The sequence below is a fragment of the Nannospalax galili genome, unplaced genomic scaffold, assembly GCF_000622305.1.
Source record: "Nannospalax galili isolate Female #2095 unplaced genomic scaffold, S.galili_v1.0 scaffold1448, whole genome shotgun sequence".
NCBI classification, from domain to species: domain Eukaryota; kingdom Metazoa; phylum Chordata; class Mammalia; order Rodentia; family Spalacidae; genus Nannospalax; species Nannospalax galili.
Window position 1 is genome coordinate 1,443,088 of NW_008358646.1, and position 11,402 is coordinate 1,454,489.

At 46.7% G+C, this 11,402-nt stretch overlaps 1 protein-coding gene across 2 annotated transcripts in view; it reads left to right on the forward strand.

Annotated features, from left to right (window-relative positions):
• Positions 1 to 713: 713 nt before the first annotated feature.
• The window catches only part of Pemt (phosphatidylethanolamine N-methyltransferase), a 95,365-nt gene continuing 84,676 nt past the window's right edge, over positions 714 to 11,402 (forward strand). Inside the window, exon 1 of one of the 2 annotated variants that reach the window (XM_008821986.3) lies at positions 714 to 908. In XM_008821986.3, the coding sequence (XP_008820208.1) occupies positions 846 to 908 (63 nt within the window). In that variant the 5' untranslated portion in view covers positions 714 to 845. Of the gene's footprint in view, positions 909 to 10,098; positions 10,245 to 11,402 lie in introns of those variants that run through there. The other variant, XM_029558096.1, reaches the window with a different exon arrangement.

Sequence of the window (11,402 nt, forward strand, 5' to 3'; positions counted from 1 at the left end):
GGAAAACTGTAGGTTTAGAACTGAAAAAGGAGAAAGGGCATATACACTTAGACCTTAAGCATGGCATATTGTTATTTTCTTTTTTGTGTGTGTGTGTTTTTTTTTTTGGTGTTTTTTTTGAGACAGGGTCTCCCTGTAGCCCCAGTTGGCCTGGAACTCACAGAGGTCTGCCTGCCTTTGCCTCCCAAGTGCTGGGATTAAAGGTGTGCGCCATCACGCCTGGCTTATTTTAACATTTTTATTTGAAATATCTCCATATAAAAGGAATGCTGTCTCTCTGTTGTCAACTTTCACAGCCAATGCTAATTATGTCAGACTTTCACAGCCAATGGTAAATCCTTGGTCCTCAATTGGAAAGAGGCTTCAATCACACTCTAGGGTGAAAAGCTCCTTTTCCCTTTCCATAATTTTCCATCTCTTTTTATCCTGCCTCACTCAGTCCCACCGCAGCTAGCCAAATGGTGGGAAGCCAAGTAGGCTGGAGAATGGGGTGCAGACATGAGGCCAAAAGGTGCATGGTGGGAACCCCAATCTTAGAGAAGCCGTCCCGCGGCCTTTAGGAACCGCCAGGCTCTCTTCCGGACCTTTCTGAGATTGTAGTCCTTGGTTTACTGAAATGTGGGAGTGCAGCCTTCGAAGCAGTGTTCGGAAACTACATTTCCCAGAAGGCTAGGGGAAGTTGGGGTCACTGGGAAAGTCGCCCCGGCCTGCCGCGCTTCCCTAAGCGTGATGGGGCCGGCTCCGGCGCCGAGTGGCCGCGCGACGACCTCCCGTGGCAGCTCTAGAGGTGGAGGAAATACCAGACTCGCGGGGTGGAAAGAAATACCAGCCCGGCAGCGGGACCTATGAGTAGCTCGGCGGCGGAACACGACTGCTGCGGAGGCCTCAGCAATATCGATTTTAGAAAGGTACTGCTCTTGAGAGGGGCGGCCCAGGCCAGTGTTGGCGCGCGCCGCCTTCAACGTTTGATGGGCGGGGCCACCCTATTACCAGGCAACGTGGGCGGGGAGTGATGGAGAGGGGCGCACGCGAGCTCAGGCTGGTAGACTCGTGTGCGTGTGTGCCCACGCTGGTGTGGCATGAGGAGCCCCAGAGGTGATGCGTGTGCAAGTGTGTCTCTGTGATTATGTGGGGCTGGGAAAATGGGCGCGTAAGTCTCTGGGCAGGTGTGAGTCTGGGGTTTTGCATGTGAGTCTCTGGAGTTGTGTAGTCAGAGTTGTGTCCCGGAGCGTGATTGTGCAGGTGTGAAGGCTGACCGCATTTGGATGCCAGCTGTGTGAATGTGTGGCAGCCGTCAGAGCCCCTGGCTCCCCACCTCTGGCCTCCTGCTCAGAGGGGCTGGAGAGGTCATTGCCCTGAGAGGCTGGAGGAATGGGACCTGGTTTGACCCCCTGCAAAGTCACAGGCATTCACCCACCTCCCGATTCTATTGGATTCACCTCTGTGTGCTCCCTCCTTTTTAAACTAGGCACACTTCACAGAGCCTGCAAGATCTCTGCCAGAAGCCGCTTCTAGCCCACATCATTCATTCCCTTCATTCACTGCTCAGTGTGCACTTATTTATTCACAGATGTGGTCAGTATTGACAGGGGGGCCCTGCTTCAGGCCTCGTTCTGGGACAAACAAGGGCCACTCTCACTGCTTTCATTTATGTAAAGCAGACTGCAGGCCTAGAAATAGTTCTTGAAAGGAGAGGAAACTGATGTGTGTTTTGGAGTAGCAAGTGAGGCCTTTACCTATGTGTGAGGAGGGGATTGAAATGTGAACGCTGAGTGCTAAACCACTGGGGCAGGAGTGTAGGGACAATAGGTACACTGAAGGGAACAGGAAAAAGCTAGCCTCTGGTCTTAAGGGCATGCAGGACAGTTGAGGTGGATGGATGGGCAGTGGATGTTGGAGAGAAGTCTTATCATTTAGTAAACCAACAACTGCGCTCTGGCCAAGTCCTAAGTACATCTCCAGCCTTTGTATAATGCAGACAACCCCCACCCCACCCGTTTCTTTCTCTACCCCCCTTCTTCACCCCTTCCCTCCATTTCTCTCTTCCCTTCTCCTTTTCCCTTCTTTTCTTTTTCATGGGCATATTGGGCAAGTGCTCTACCACTGAGTTATGGCTCCAGTTCCTGTGAGTCATACTTTCTAACTCAGTGTGTGACATATAGCAAGTGCACTGACTGGAGTGGTGGGTAGTCTTGAGCTTGAGGGTGGGGAAGCTGTGAGAACACAGGTGAGAATGCAGGGGCAGTGCCCCATTGCAAACCTTTAGCTCTGCCCTAGGGTAATGGAAACAAGGTCTTGGAGCCAAGAGACAAGAAGTCTGTCCTGGCTGGGATGGCTCTCTGGGTGTGGTGGGAGAGCATTCCCGCCAAGTCCCCTCTCAATTCTAGTGAGTTTTCATCTCCTGCATTCTTCTAGTCTCCTGTCTCTGGATACCCGGGGGCATCTCAGGAGACAAGTCAGGGTGACCCTAGGTGACTTACATTGTGTTTTCACTGCTGCTGGGTCAGTTAAGCTTCCTATTTACAAGGGATTTTTCTTTCTTTTTTTTTTTAATTTTATTTGTTATTTTTATTTTATGTGTATGCGTGTATTGCCTGCATGTAGGTAAGTGCACCCGTGTTGTGTAATGTCTGCAGAGGTCAGAGTGTTGTGCAGTGCCTGCAGAGGTCAGAAGAGGCTGTCGGATCCCCTGGGACTGGAGTTATGGACAGTTGTTAGCTGCCATATGGGTGCTGGGATTCAAACCCGGGTCTTCTGCAAGAATAAACTCTTCTTAACCACTGAGCCATCTCTCTAGCCCCTGGGGATTTTTCTTAATAAAATAAAAGCAACATCAGTATACAACATTAAGTATATGTCTTATGCTGGAGATCTCCTTCCTCTGTCAGAATCTCTGGATACAATATATTGGTCCCTGGCCTGAGAGTTTCAAGGTTTCACTTCACTCATGGACTGGTGTGCTCAGTGCTGTTTAATGAAAGCATATTGTGTCCCATATATAGTTTAGACTTTGGGGCTGGGGTATGACTCAAAAGTAGAGTATTTCCCTATTGTGTTCAAGGCCCTGAGTTTGATCCTCATCATCTCAACAAACAAACAAAAACAATAGTTTTTTTTCAGTAGCCACATTATTTAAATAATAACAAAACATAGAAGAGGGGCTGAGTAGATGACTCATTTGATAAAGTGCTTGCTTTGCAAATATGAGGACCTGAGTTCAGATCCTCAGCACCATGTAAAAAGATGGGTGTGGCAGCATGTACTTGTGATCTAGCCCTGGGGAAGTAGAAACTGGACGATCCCTGGGGCTAGCTGGCCAGCCAATCTAGCAGAACTGGTTATGTCCAAGTTCAATGAGAGAGCCTGTCTCAAAAAATAAGGTGGAAAGTTATACAGAAAGACACCTAACATTAACCTCTGGCTCTACATGCATCCCACCCTCATGAAGAAAATACAAAAAGTTAAAAAAAAAGATTTTTACTAAAATGCAGTTTTCCTCACATAGCTCAGTTTTCTTATCTGCACATTCCAACAATTCCAGATTGAAAAGAAGTGTACAAGCTAAACATGTACATATTTTTTTTCTTATTATAATTCCCTAAACATGTGGCTTAGTAGCCATCCATACAGGATCCAGCATCTCCATCATGGTAGGATGGTTTAAAGCACATGAGGAGCCGAGTGTGGTGGTGTATACCTCTAATTCCAGCACTCAGGAGGAGGAGGCAGAGGCAGGCGGATCTCTATGAGATCATGTGGCCAGCCTTGTGTACATAGCGAGTTCTAGGTCAGCTGGGGCTACAGGGAAACCCTGTCTCAAAAAGACCAAAAAAACAAAACCCAAAACTATGTGAGGTTGTGCATGTTCTGTGCAGACACTACATCATTAACATGAAGGACTTGAGCATCTTAGGGTTTTGATGTCTGCAAGGGGTCCTGGAACTAGTCCCATATGAGAGTCTGTGAGAGAAGCTTATATTTTATTATTAAATTATATATAAAGGTATTTTACCATGTATGCTGCAGTACTCAGAACCTCCTGTGGCTGGTGACTCCTGTGCTGCCCTGAATGGCATAGCTATTGAGGAACATGCTCTAAGCCAGATCCCTGCTGGCCTGTTTCAGCTGATACAACAGTCGTATTTTTGCCTTTAGTGTAAAAAAGCCAAGAGTTGGGGGCAAGAAGTGGTCTGTTATAGTTATGGGCCAGTGCCCTTCTGTTCTTTATTTGGCAGCTGCAGGAAGCAAATTGAGCAGGGCCTACCCATATGTGGGGCACTTTTAGGACTCAGGGTACTGGTTTCTTAGAGCACCCAGGCTACAGAGCACCCTGGGATACTCAGAGCCAAGGTACCAGGGTCCAGATGGTCTTTTTTATGCTCAGCATCAGCTCCATTTTTCATAAGGACTCTTCTGCTCATGGTAGAGGATGGGTTGTGACATTTCTAAGCCTGACTCTTAGCATTAATAAGGCCAATTGAGGACCTGAAGTGTACTTGGTTCTTCAGAGATCTCTGAGAACTATGCTTCCAAGCCTGGGCTTCTCTCTTTCTTTGAAACAGTGTCTCCAGCATGAAATGGGGAAGTAGAAGCCAGGAGCTACCCTTATCAAAGAATCTTGCCCTTTGATTCCTAGGCCTAGAATTTCACATACATTCAATTTCTCTCATTGTTATGAGAAAAGCATGTTGCTTTCAGCACTTTGATATATAAAGCATGCATATATACAGTTATACACTATCTCAAGTGGAGGTCAAGGAGGGGTTCTGAGGGATTAAAGACAGATGCCCAGGCCACAAGAGAGCATATATATCAGTGAACTTGTTATTGTTTACATTATAAACAATAACTTCTTGGTTGCAAGGTTAGGTAAAAGTCTTTAGTCTAGATTTGTCCATATTGTAAAAATCATTCCTACAATGGGTAATGATGTCACCAACTCAGTGTAGGTGTCACAAAGTAGGATTCAGTTTTTTGATCTATCAAATGAGGTTAGGAACAAAGCTGTAGATAATGGTCTTCAGATTGTAAAGACCCTGGACTCAGGAAGCTGAGAGACTAGATAGGGGAACAGGTTTGTCCAGTTGCACAGCCCCCTGTACGATAGCTGTCCCCAAGTGCACCACTGGTGACCATATCTTGGTGAGAGATATGGTATATCTTGACTACTGTGCTAGTCAGCTTTCTAGTTCTGTGACAAAATACTTGAGAGAATCAATTTAAAAGGAGAAAAGTTTTATTTTTGGATCACAGTTTGAAAGGTTTCAGTCCATGGTCACTTTCTCTGTTGCTTTTGGGCTGGTGGTGGCATGGTACATCATGGGGGGGCAGTATATGTGTGACAGCATCTTCACCTCACAGTGGTCAAGAAGCAAAGAGAGAGGAAGGGCTCAAGGTCTTTCCTTTAAGGGCACTCTACCAATAACCTAACATCCTTTCACTAAGCCCCACCTCCTATACCAAACCTCACCTCTGTACTAAGCTCCACCCCCTAAGCCCCACCTCTTACACTAAACCCCACCTCTTATGCTAAGCCCCACCTCCTATAGAAAGGCCCCCACTTCCTCCCAAAGGTGCCATCAGCTGGAGACCAGGCTTCAACAAATGGCCTCTGGGAGCACCTCAGGTCAAACTATAGTAACTACCTTTCAGTGAAAGATGGTTGATTGTTTAAAAAAAATTTTGTGTTGAGCTTTTAAAATTTCATAGATTTCCCACTCAAATCCAGAGCCCCCCCCATCCATACCTCCCCCTATTTCCCCACTGAACCCTATGCACTCTGCCATACATGCTGAGTCCTATTCATTCAGGTGTTTATACCCAAGTGTCCTTCAGTGTAAATGTACCTACTGAACTCTAGTCAGCCCATCCATTGGTCATAGCTAAGTCATATTCTTCCTTGCCCAGCAGCAATCAGTCTCAAATCTAGTTCTCAACCTAGTGCTGGCTCACCACCTATTTCTTGCCTCCCCTTTGGGCCCTTGTTTCACTGAGCTGACGTGGGTCCTGCACTCGAGCCACTGCTGCCACAGGCTCACATGAGCAAGCCTCCAGTAGCCTGGAATCCTCCACCTCCCTGTGATCATGAACCAGCCCTGGCTCTTACAATCTTTCTGCCTCCTCTTCTGCAATGGTCCCTGAGCTGTGTGGGTGGGTGAGGTTCTGTATAGGAGTCCTATCCTACACTCTACAGTCTCTTACTCTCCAAAACTTGGCCAAATGTGACCTTCTGTGTGCATCACACTCTAATGTACAAGGGAACCTCACTGGTGAGTGTTGAAGAGTGTCTTAGCTCTTTCTCTACCCCTTATTCTGCTATGTTCCATGGGCCTTAGTTGTAGAGATTTGACTGCAGATGTGTCACCTGGTACTGAGCATCTCCCAGATGTATGTTTAAAAAAAAATTTTTTTTTAAAGACAGATTCTTGCCAGGCATGGTGGCGCACACCTTTAATCCCAGCACTCGGGAGGCAGAGGCAGGCGGGTCTCTGTGAATTCAAGGCCAGCCTGGTATGCATAGTGAGTTCCAGGCAGCTAGGGCTACAGGGAGACCCTGTCTCAAAAAGACCAAAAAAAAAAAAAAAAAAAAAAAAAAAAAATCATACCAAATCAACCCAACAATTTACTCAAAGACTAACATGGCAAGACCAAGTGGCAGGCACCCCAGGAGGTCAAAGCTCTTCAACATTCAGCATCAATGCAATCACCATGCTGGCAGCCTGGTGCTAAAAAGCCAGCAGGTCAAGAAAAGCAGATGTGGCAAAGATAACACAATTCACCCAAGGTCACAAAGAGCACCAAAAGAAAACTGCCTTGACTGACTTGAAAAAAATCAGACAAACTAAAGATAAAAATGTATGTCAGTAAAAGGATCACAAAACAAACCACCTAATATAATGGCCTGATGATTCACTTAAAAGTGATCAAATTGAAAAATGTCTTGGTTTGTCTTAGTTTGGTATAGTTTTTGGAGATGGTATATAACCTTGATATGTAACCCAGGGTGGCCTTAAACTGGCAATTCTCCTGCCTCAGCCTCCAGAGTATTGGAGTTAGAGGTATGCACCACGGTACTCGACTTAAAAGATAATTTAAGCCAGTCGTGGTGGCACATGCTTTTAATTCCAGCACTTGGGAAACAGAGGCAGGCAGATTTCTGTAAGTTCAAGACCAGCCTGGTGTATATAGGAAGTTCCAGGCCAGCCAGGGAGAACCTGTCTTTTATATTTTTTGGTCTTTTTGAGACAGGGTCTCCCTGTAGCCCCAGTTGTCCTGGAACTCACTATGTAGACCAGGCTGGCTTGGAACTCATAGTGGTCAGCCTGCCTTTGCCTCCCAAGTGCTGGGATTAAAGGCATGTGCCACCATGCCCTTGTACAAAATATTTGAAAACTTCCCCCGAAACTTCCTGTTTATATGCAGTATGATTTCTTTGTTACTGTTTTTTCACTTAATCCTGTTGCGGTTTAAGAAAATTCTCTATGCTTTGAATTACTTTGGTGTGTTCTGGTCAAAGGACAGCTTACGTTCTGGAGTCCATTCTTTCCTTCCACTAGGCTGCTTCTAAGTTCTTTTAACTGCAAGGAGTGCTTTAAAGTGGAGAATGTGGTCTGTCCTGGTGAGTGTCCCACATGGCCCTTTTCAGTTATCATGCATTCCTTGAATGCCAGTTAAGTCCAGTGGCTGTGTCCTGACTGATTTTCTGCTTACTGATTGCAGTGTTCCCTAATTAGAATTGTGAATTGTCTGCTTTACCTATTAGCATTGCTCATTTTGTTTTTCAGTTTTGTTAAATTTTTTTAGGTGATGGAGTTTCATTATGTTGCCCAGGCTGGCCTTAAACTTGTAGGCTCAAATAATGTTCAGCCTCCTTGGTGCTGGAACTACAGGTTTGGCTACCATGCTCAGCTTGCTATCCATAGCCTTGGCTGGTCTCGATCTCACAGAGAACTACCTCCCTCTGCCTCTGGAGTGCTGGGATTGAAGATGTATACCACCACTCCAGGCACCATTTTACTTCTTCTTTTCTTTTCTTTTTCGTTTTCTTTTTTTTGAGACAGGGTCTCCCTGTAGCCCCAGTTAGCCTGGAACTTGCTATGTAGATCAGGTTGGCCTTGATTTCACAGAGATCTGTGTGCCTCTGCTTCCCAGGTGCAGGGATTAAAGGCTTATACCATCACACTTGGCTTTGCTTCATTTTTAATTTTTAACGTAGAAAGTAGGAAAGTCTCCTTGGTTGAGGTGTACACTTCATTGTGTTGTGGGACAGTTAAGATGACACTAGGAGATGCAGAAGCAGGTTTATTTAGGCTGTAGCCTGGTCCAGAGGACTTCAGTCTCAAAGACTAGACCCTGAAAGAAGGACACATTCATTTTTTATACCTTAGGCAATGAGTTACAGTGAGAAGGAAACATGGGCAATCTCAAAAGTAGGCAAATTATTATAAATTTAGAAAGAAAACAAATGTTAAAAAATCCCCTGTCTGAAAGTCACTGCAGAACTCTCCATCTGAGACAAACAGAACTGAGGATGTTTCATCAGGACCCAAGGCAAGTGGTTCTAGCGAGCTGTGTTAGTGTTCTAACCACAGACTTATCAGTTGAAATTTGCTCTCAGAGACAGAAGGAGAAAATAAGTATTAAAACTGTATTTTCCTTAAGTAAGACATTTAGCTGTATTAATAGCACCGTACTAATACTAACAGACTAGTCTTTGCTACTCTTAAGTCCAGGCAGCATACTTGGATTTTCCTGGAGTCCTCTCTTAGTTTGCTTCCTTCAGTCTCATGCTTAAGGTGCTACTGTCTTTTCACAGATAGAAAGCCACAGGGAGGCCACCAGCCCAAGCTTGCCTCTTGGGACACCCTGTCCCATGGCCATTCTGACATATGAAGGCTGCCAGGTCATTGTTACCATCTCTAACATGCCTGGTGTGATATGGTTAGGTAAATCTTTGAGAAAGCACTTCCCTGGGAGTTTCTTCTGGGCCTGAAAGGGTGCACTTGAAGAAACAGGTCTGCTGCTCCCTATGCTACTGAGGGGCTGAGCAGAGGTAGCCTAGGAAGTAGGGTCAGGTCCCACCCACGTGCCCCATCTTGGGAGTGCTTCCTGAATACTATGAGAGAGCCAGCGTTTGACACAGCATGCTGCTTGGCACTAGCCCAGGATGGCTTCCTGAATGAAGAATCAACGGTTGCATAGTCTACCTTCCTAAAAGGGTTAGGGGCCAGGTGCATCTGCAGCCTTTTTTCCCCCTCTCAGTGCTAAGGATGAACCTAGGACCCTCCTACGAGTCAGGTGAGTGCTCTAATGCTGATCTATACCTTATACTCTAAAACTTAAAAAAAAATTTTTAAACTGAATTTGGTGTTGGAACCATTTCATTTTATGTATTGTAGAATTTTGAAACAACCCAAAGCAATGCTGGTTTCTAGGAACCACCACAGTGCACCTCATACCACAGGGCTGGCCCTGGGTCAGTGTCTTTCAGGGAGTCCCCTCCAGAAGGTGAGAGGTGACACATCTGTATTTCTTAGCTAAGGTGTAGAAGAGGAAGGGGTCAGGGTGGCTTGACACTAGAGCAGCCCTGTGTACTTGTGCCTTCATACCTGCATTTCATATCTGTTCCTGACTCTGTCCTGGGGAAGTCTTGGGTGGCCATTCTTGTCACCGCACCTTAAGTGAGGGATGCAGGATGAAGGACCTGTTCCCTCCCTCCCTCCCTCCCTCCCTCCTTCCTTCCTTTCTTTCATCTTTTTGAGATAGGGTCTCTCTGTAACTACAGCTGGCCTGGAACTCCCTATGTAGACTAGGCTGGCCTCGATCTCACAGAAATCTGCCTGACTCTGCCTCCTGAGTGCTGGGATTAAAGGCATGCACTACCATGCTGGGCTTGCTCTCTTTCTGATACAGTCCCATTCAGTCCCTCTTCACCTTTGATGTGTATGGTACATGCCACAAAGTTGGCCCATCACTTGTGGGTGATTCCTGAAACCTTGACCCTCCTGAGCTCTTCTGTTTGCTTGGATGTCTCAATGTGGCACGTACCCTGGGTGTTGTTGACCCCTGCAAATCATTCCCTAACAACAGGACATCGCTCTGCAGTGTGTTCAGGTCCCCACTGCAGTGAAATTGCTATGTGCTTCCTTCCTGCCAGCCTGTGTGGGTTCCACAGTTGAGCCCATAACCTGGTCCCGTGACCTTCGCTGTCCCTGAAGCCCAGCTCCCATTTCCTCCTGGTTCTGGTAGGTTGATCCTCTCTTTAGCCTCCAGCAGGCCTGTGACCATGAACGAAGTCCTTTCTTAAGAGTCAGGTTTCCCCTGTTTGAAGGAGGTTGAAACTGGGAGGGGACCCTTCTCTTTATCTGAATACCTATATGGAGCCCCTGACACTGGCTGGGAGGCAGAGCCAGGATTCCTTGCTCATGTCTAATGGGTTTGGGGTTCATTTCTGCCGATCCACTTTTGAGTGTGCTCTGGGAGATGGGCCCTATATCTCTTGTGGGGTATGGAGAGTGAGGAGCTTGTCCTCTGCTTCTGGCTCTTGCTCAACATTGGTCACTCTCTCCTAGGGAACAGCTGCTTCTCTAGGCAACACTAACCCTCAAGGTGACCCGGCTTCCAGATGGACTCTCTGCCTACTGAGGCAGACTGACAGGGCACTGGGACCTTGCTGTAGGGGGACAATAGCCATATTTTGGTTTGGATCAGTTCAGCTTTAATTGGGAGACCCTGATGGATGCCAGTTACTGCTGGGTTTAGCCATGTTAACTGGCTAGTCTTTGAGCGCCTCAGTTTCCCTCCTCACCTTAGCTCCCACAAAGAGTGAAAGATGCATATTTTCCCTGCCCATCTCATGGTAGCGTCCAGGATTCAGAAACTGACTTTTATCCTTGTCCACTTGGATGGGTGGTTCTGCCATGGTGGCTGAATTTCACATGTTGTGGGGTTTCCTGCCTAGAATCTGGAGGGTCCAGGCTGGCCAAGGCCTATGCCACCCCTTTCAGCCTGGTGTCTGCAGGTTTCTCCAAGCCTCTGGTTGTCTCATCTGCTTTGGGACTATTGATAAAACTTCTTTCAGAGATCATTTCCCTGACCTTGGTAATAGACCCTAGTGATCTCCTCAGGCCAGGTCATTTTGTTGGTCTTTGACCCCTTAGAGTAAGGACAGGCTCTCTTAGTGTGTGCTTAGCACTGAAAAATGACATTGAGATGAATTCTTTAGAATTCCTTAAAGATTTTGAGAATAGTTTTCTCCTTTGGGGCCTACAAGGAAAGAGGGGAGGGTTCCCATAGCCAAGAACAAAGTGCTACCTCCTCCAGGTATCCCACTCTGACCTTGCTCCCAGGCTGGCACTTCCCAGGCCCTAAAGCTGTCCACTCCCCCACCCCCCACCCCCCAG